This window comes from Sus scrofa, chromosome 13 (genome assembly GCF_054392235.1).
Source record: "Sus scrofa isolate SSC_HxYL_T2T_F1_AM1 chromosome 13, Sscrofa_HxYL_maternal_Yorkshire_Landrace_v2.0, whole genome shotgun sequence".
In the NCBI taxonomy this organism is placed as follows: Eukaryota; Metazoa; Chordata; class Mammalia; order Artiodactyla; family Suidae; genus Sus; species Sus scrofa.
Window position 1 is genome coordinate 21,687,716 of NC_139395.1, and position 7,978 is coordinate 21,695,693.

Here is a 7,978-nt window from a genome sequence, read left to right on the forward strand (position 1 = left end):
GAAAAGCTTGTGGTTCCTGATACTAAAGCCAGCAAGCACAGCAGCCAATTGAGCTAATAAAAATAGCATGAAAATTACATACTAAATCTAATGTAAAAGAGATATATCAAATTAGACTTAGCTTATTTAACACATTGGTATTAACTGGTTAATCTCTTAAGAATGTTATCACTAGGAGTTCCCACTGTGCCTCAGCAGTAACAAACCCAACTAGAATCCAGGACGACATGGGTTCCATCCCTGGCCTCGCTCAGTGGGTTAAGGATCTGGGGTTGCCATGAGCTGTATAGTGTAGGTGGCTTATATCTAGAGTTGCTGTTGCTGTGGCGTAGGCAGGCAGCTATAGCTCCGAATTGACCTCTAGCCTGGGAACTCCATATGCCATGGGAGCCAGCCCAAAAAAAAAAAAAAAAAAAGTGAAAAAATCCTTAAGGCAGGGAATGAAAGAGCTAGGAGTTAATATTGAATCTGTATTTAACAAATTATGTCTAGGTTGAGGTAAGAATGATTACAGAGATTAAAGTCTCATAAAATGTTTCAAAATGAATGATATAAAAAATATATTGAGGAGTTCCCATGATGGCACAGTGGTTAACAAATCCGACTAGGAACCATGAGGTTGTGGGTTTGATCCCTGCCCTTGCTCAGTGGATTAAGGATCCGGCGTTGCTGTGAGCTGTGGTGTAGGTTGCAGATGCGACTCAGATCCCACGTTGCTGTGGCTCTGGCGTAGGCCAGTGGCTACAGCTCCGATTCAACCCCTAACCTGAGAACCTCCATATGCTGCAGGAGCTGCTCTAGAAAAGGCAAAAAGACAGCAACAACAACAAAAAATTGATTTAGTGGCAGTGGACTGGGACTAAATCCCCAAGTATACCAGAAAAACCCAGGAGAACAAAGCATTTAATATTAAAATACACTTTAATGAGTTCCTGTCGTGGTGCAGCGGAAACGAATACAACTAGGAACCATGAGGTTGTAGGTTCAATCCCTGGCCTTGCTTAGTGGGTTAAGGATCTGGCATTGCTATGAGCTGTGGTGTAGGTCGAAGACAAGGCTCGGATCTGGCATTGCTGTGGCTCAGGTGTAGGCCGGCAGCTGTAGCTCTGATTGGACACCTGGGAACCTCCATGTGCTATGGGTGCAGCCCTAAAAAGCAAAAAAAATAAAAAATAAAATACACTTTAAGAATGTAGAAGACACTTTCAATCTGTGATTTTACTACAAGGGTTTTATACGTAAGTGTATATTTATCTAGCTTTGAAGCATAGATCTTGCAAGTTTTTAAAGACATTAGTAACTTGGGTATTAACTTTGGGTATCAGGTTTCCAGGTGTTTTCTGTAGTATGAAAATATTAGGACAATGGTAAACTTACCGGAGACATTTTCTTCTTTCAGCTGCTTTTCTAACTCAAACCGTGTGTCTTGATGACACAACAGTAAAGTTTGAAATATGGGATACAGCTGGTCAAGAACGATACCATAGCCTAGCACCAATGTACTACAGAGGAGCACAAGCAGCCATAGTTGTATATGATATCACAAATGAGGTAAGTAGAAATGTATTCTGCTGTGAAACTTGTTTGAATATCTATTTTTAGTATTCAGAATTTCAGTTGAAAATATTTTTTAATCTTTTTTTGTTAAAGGATGGCATTTCTACCAAAACTTTTATAAGATAGAAAAGCTGGTTTTTTAAAAAAAAAATAAGTTGAAAGTGTCTCAAGTAATATAATAGTCCTAAGAAATTCTTCCCAAGAGTCACACTTTTAAAGCCTCACCTCAAAAAGATGCTCCCCAACCATTTTTTGAGCTTATGCCAAATAGCTGTCTTTTTGTTTCTCAGGAGTCCTTTGCCAGAGCCAAAAACTGGGTTAAAGAACTTCAGAGGCAAGCCAGTCCTAACATTGTAATAGCTTTATCAGGAAACAAGGCTGACCTCGCAAATAAAAGAGCTGTCGATTTCCAGGTATGTTGACTTCAACTGTAAGTGAATATTTTTCTTCTGTGTCCACACTGGAATTAACAGTTTCTTTTTTAGACCATGCAAGTGATAGAAAAATTTTGAACAAATATGATATAGTATGTAATACAATCTCATGATAAACCCAAAATTTTAAATATCTATGTAATTATAATATGTAAGTTGATTCAGTGATTTTTTTGACCTCCACAATTACAAAAGAAGTAACAGTTCACAACAGTGCAGGAGTATATATATAAAGCAAAAGATGATTACTCTGATCCCTCCGCCCTTACATTTATTTCAGTATCCTTCCTTTTTAAAGTTTATATACCTATATATATCAGCATACATACGCATACCCACATATACACATAACACCTATGTGGTGATTCCTAAAAGGGCCTTCAAAAATAAAGGTCTAAAACCATGTATGTTATCTCATATAGCTAATAAATAATTTTTCCTGTTGCAAAATAAAGTACCATCATTTTTTAAAAAAGCAAATGTCTCTAGTTAGACATTTTAAAACTTCCCATCCTCATGCTTTTCAGCTTCTCTACCAGAGAAGTTTGGTTCTGGCCATTATATATACACACTATCAGTGATGGGATAATTTTCTTTTTCAATGATGGAGTACACACACCAGGATAAAAGGACTAATGTTTCTTGCGCCATTAGGTAGTAAGCTGAGCATGCTGCACATACGGTTTCATTTAATCCTTGTGACATAAAGCATCATCTATTTACTCTTTCTAAGAAAGTTACCTTCTCAGCATAGAGTGTAGGTGGAGCACTTACATTATAGTCAAAAGTAGCCCTGTCACATAACATTTCAAAGGAACCTCATTTTTATCAAATTGAAAAGATTATTGGTTCTTCAGAACAGCTGTGAGGATCAAAGGCAATAATATATGTAAAATGTAAAGCATAATAAAAATGTAAAGTAGTATTGGAATTTTCAAAGAAATGATTCATTACATATTTTTAAAATGTTGCTTGTGGAAGTCATTTAGAATTAAATACAAGGGTTCCATTTAGTGGTTAAAACAGTCTTAAATATTTGGTTTCTGGAGTTCCCTTTGTGGCGCAGCGAAACAAATCTGACTAGGAACCATGAGGTTGCCAGTTTGATCCCTGGCCTTGCTCAGTGGGTTGAGGATCCGGCGTTGCTGTGAGCTATGGTGTAGGTCTCAAGTGCCACTTGGATCTGGTGTTGCTGTGGCCATGGCATAGGCTGGCAGCTGTAGCTCCAATTTGACCCCTAGCCTGGGAACCTCCATGTGCCATGGGTAAGGCTAAAAAGCAAAAAAAAAAAAAAAAAAAAAAAAATTGGTTTCCCTTTGTTTTCATTTCAAGTAATGAGCAGGTAAAATTGCCATAGAGACCAAAGAGAAGTGTGTTGTGGGGGGAGACTATGCCCAAGACATGTGGAAGTTCCAGGCTGGGGATTAAGCCCTCAACACAGCAGTGACCTGAACCACAGTAAAGACAAAGCTGGGTCCTTAACTCATTGGGCCACACGGGAACTTTTAGTTTATTTATTTGGCCACACCCATGGCATGTGGAAGTTCCCGTGCAAGGGCCAGGGATCAAAACCAAGCCACGGCAATGATTAAAGCCACTGCTGTGACAATGCAGGGTTGCGGATCCTTAACCCACTGTGCCTCAAGAGAACTCCCAAAAAGAGTTTCATATTTAGAATAGGGAAGTCATCCTCCTTTCCCAAACTCATCATTAGAAAGTAGATTCAGGAGTTCCCATCGTGGCGCAGTGGTTAACAAATCTGACTAGGAACCATGAGGTTGCGGGTTCCATCCCTGCCCTTGCTCAGTGGGTTAAGGATCTGGCATTGCCGTGAGCTGTGGTGTAGGTCGCAGATGCGGCTCGGATCTGGCGTTGCTGTGGCTCTGGCGTAGGCTGGCAGCTGCAGCTCCGATTAGACCCCTAGCCTGGGAACCTCCATATGCCGCAGGAGTGGCCCTAGAAAAGGCAAAAAGAAAAAAAAAACGTAGATTCAATATGAGACCAGATGAAGCAGAATGGGATAGCGCAAGAAGGTAAAAAGGAAATTACAAACCATGCAGTATCTTTACTTTTGTTTAATTGCTTAAAAAACAATCGTTGGTTATAGGTGATCCTTTGGTAAAAAAGGAAGCCTCTTTGCTGTAACAAAAATATGGCAGGTGTGGTAAGCTTGTGCAAAGGATATATTTCTTTCTTTTTTCTATAAATAGGAAGCACAGTCCTATGCAGATGACAACAGTTTATTATTTATGGAAACATCAGCTAAAACATCAATGAATGTAAATGAAATATTCATGGCAATAGGTAAGATTAACTTTTTGCGGACATTAAATATAGGTAAATAAGTTACACTGGAGGTATATTTGGTTTCACCTTTTTTTTTAATTCTTGGTTTTGGGGTTTTGTTTGTTTTAATGATTATACTACTATTCTAGATTTCTTAAATGAAGCATTACTTTGTTAGACGTGTTAAATTTGAAAAATTACCGCCCATTAGGTTGTAAAGCTTTCAATTTAGTTAGGATTCTTCTAGGCAAGTTGAACTTTGAGCTGAAAGTTCAAGCAGATTTTCAAAAGGTTTCACTGAAAAATTTGGATAAAAATATTTTTCAGTTAGACCTATAGTTCTTATATAAAAGGAAGATAAACTCTTCATGTTTTTCAGTGTGACATACAGGCATAATAAGATTACTTCTGTCACTGATCGATAACTATTTTCATCTCTTTTTTGCTCTGAAGAAAACACTATTTTAGAACACAGTTTTGGTTTATTTTTCAAGTTTTTTTCTCTTTTTTTGCTTTTTAGGGCTACACCTGTGGCATGTGGAAGTACCCTAGCTAGGGATCCAGTCCGAGCTACAGCTGCTAGCCTATGCCACAGCCATAGCAACTCCCGATCCCAGCCACGTCTGTGACCTACACCACAGCTCACAGCAATGCCAGATCGTTAACCTGCTGAGCGAGGCCAGGGGAGCAAACCCACACCCTCGTGGATATTAGTCGGGTTCCTTACCACTGAGCCATGACAAGAACTCCCTCAAGTTCTTTTAAATCATTGATTATTGACAAATATAACACATAGAGGTACAGTGTACATAAGTATACAGATTGGAAAATTATTTTAATGTCAGTATTGTAATGGAGCAAGTTTCAGAGTATTGAGGCACAGAGAGAAAAAGGGAAAACAATGTTTTTCCCTCTTTCCCAAGTTCCCATGGGTGTCTCATGGGAAAGCAACACCTGTGCTTTTCATTGCCATGATGGTTATGTGATCAACGTATGGCTCTTACCTTTACTCCAAGTACTTTTAACTAATAATGAATGCTGTTGCACAGATGTTGATTATAGGTAATGAAGTTGAGTAGTAAAAAGGAAGCTTTCTTTTTTTTTTTTACATCAAAAATTAAAACATTTTTTGGAGTTCCCCATCGTGGCTCAGCAGGAATGGAAACAAATCTGACTAGCATCCATGAGGAAGCAGATTTGATCCCTGGCCTCACTCAGTGCATTGAGGATCTGGCATTGCCGTGAGCTCTGGTGTAGGTTGAAGATGTGGCTTGGATGCTGCATTGCTATGGCCATGGTGTAGGCCAGCAGCTACAGTTCTGATTTGATCCCTAGCCTGGGAACCTCTATGTGCCGCCAGTGCAGCTCTAAAAAGACACACACACAAAAAAAAAAATTAAAACATTTTTATTGACTCTAGCTTCCTTCTAGTAGTTTTCAGGTGCACATTCTATGGGAGGGGCCTACTTTGGTGGTTCTCACAGACTACTGCCTCCATACTATTGATGTGCCATGCACTCATCTCATTCCATACCATCTTTTACAGTACAGCAGCGATTATCCACATCCTTATCCCCAAGTAAGAAATATTATTTTATTTTGAAGTCTTACAAATGAATCAGTTAACAGCTGGTTCAGAGGCTAAAGAAAACCCAGTAAGAGCTTCAAGTACTATCATAATATCGTTCACTAGATGAGAGAGTTTAATGGCTTCATTTAGGGAAAAACTTATCTGTGTTGTGTGAACAGTTTTCCTGAGAAACTCAGGCTTGCCATTTATTTATTAGGGAAATACTAGCATAATCGTGAAGGATTTTGTTACAATATATACTTTTTTTCAAATAAATGAGGCAGATAACACTCAACAACACCACATCTGAAAAGTTAATAAAAGGAAACAGAGGATAGGCCCCTTGAATCAGGCCGAACTTTAAACCTTTCTGATGCTATTAAGACTCCACCAGATGGGCTTTCTTTAATTTGTACCTTTTATTCAGACTTGCTAATAAGGTTATTTTTTCAGTTAGAAAGTAGCCTGTATATTAGAGCTTTCCCTTACTTTTCTGAAATTAGAATATTTCTCTCCTTGAAAGAAACTCCAGGTTTAACCTGAATTGTGGCCTCTCCATGAATAACTTAAATACACACAGTGAACTCCTGTTTTCACTTTAGATGCCTTCCCAAGTAGAGTACACTTATTTAGTTGGTAGAGTCTATAATAAATTTATTGTCTGCTTTTTTTTTAAATCTCTTTTAGGCCACACCCACAGCATATGGAGGTTCCCAGGCCAGGGTTTGAATCAGAGCTGTGGCTACTGGCCTATGCCACAGCCATAGCAGTGCATGATCTGAGCCATGTCTGTGACCTAAACCACAGCTCACGGCAATGCTGGATCCTTAACCCACTGAGCAGGGCCAGGGATCAAACTCAAGACTTCATGGATGCTACTCAGATTCATTTCTGCTGAGCCATGATGGGAACTCCCTGAAGTCATAACTTCCAATTCAAGAGTCTGAGTTCTTGACCATGCTATACTTCCATTGACACTTTTCTGCAAATTCATTTTTATGTAGTTATTACAGCAGCATAAACATTGTCTTAAATTTTCGCTTATTAATGTTTTTCAGTGTTATTACATGAGAACTTAAAATATCTTCTAGTGATAAAGAACTTTTTTTTTTATTTTTTTGGTCTTTTCCAGGGCTGCACCCGCGGCATATGGAGGTTCCCAGGCTAGGGGTCCAGTCGGAGCTGCAGCCACTGGCCTGTGCCTGAGCCACAGCAACGAGGGATCCAAGCCGCGTCTGTGACCTACACCATAGCGCACGGCCAATGCTGGATCCTTAACCCACTGAGCGAGGCCAGGGATCGAACCAGCAACCTCATGGTTCCTAGTTGGATTCGTTAACCACTGAGCCATGACAGGAACTCCAAAGAACAATATTTTTAAAGCCAATATGTGATTCTTTTTGCTTTTTAGAGCCACACCCACAGCACGTGGAAGTTCCCAGGCTAGGGGTTGAATCAGAGCTACAGCTGCCACCCTGCGCCACAGTAACTCGGGATCCGAGCTGTGTCTGTGACCTACACCACAGCTCACAGCAACGCCATATCCTTAACCTACTGAGCAAGGCCAAGAATTGAACCTTCATCCTCATCGATACTAGTCAGATTCATTTCCACTGAGCCACGACAGGAACTCCTTTGTTATCTGCTTTTAATTTGATAAGGTCTTCAGTAGCTTCTGACAGTCCTAATCAGTTCAGGATCAGATTGGTAAACTGCAGTTATCTATATACAAAACAAATAGTACCACTTCAAATCGGTACCTCCTTCACTGATACAGGAGACTACTTCTTTTGAGACTCCTGAAGATATGTTTTAGTTTATCTTCACACAGTAAAAATTAACCCAAAACAAGTTTTTTATTTCTTTCAGCCTCCTAATTTTATTCTGATCTAATTCCAGAAAGTCATCAGAGAAGTATGCTAAAAGAAATAATCATTTGGTCCAAAACCTAACTTGGTATTAATTATAATAAAATTTATAGTGCTAGCCTGCTCTTTGTCCCTGAATGGGGCTTTGTTTCTAAATGCATTTGGTTGGAAATTTACCATTTTATTACCATTTATACTACCATCCTAGAGCCATTCCTATAAAGTGGCCCAAGGTAAAGGCTTTTTTTCCCAAACCTCAGTGC

General features: G+C 39.3%; 1 protein-coding gene across 5 annotated transcripts in view; it reads left to right on the top strand.

The window, feature by feature from the left end:
• The window catches only part of RAB5A (RAB5A, member RAS oncogene family), a 34,802-nt gene that overhangs the window by 24,137 nt on the left and 2,687 nt on the right, over window positions 1–7,978 (top strand). For 3 of the 5 annotated variants that reach the window (XM_021068192.2, XM_021068191.2, NM_001123180.1), the window contains 3 exon segments: window positions 1,400–1,551; window positions 1,848–1,970; window positions 4,202–4,295. In XM_021068192.2, coding sequence (XP_020923851.1) covers window positions 1,400–1,551; window positions 1,848–1,970; window positions 4,202–4,295 — 369 coding nt within the window. 5 annotated transcript variants of the gene reach the window in all.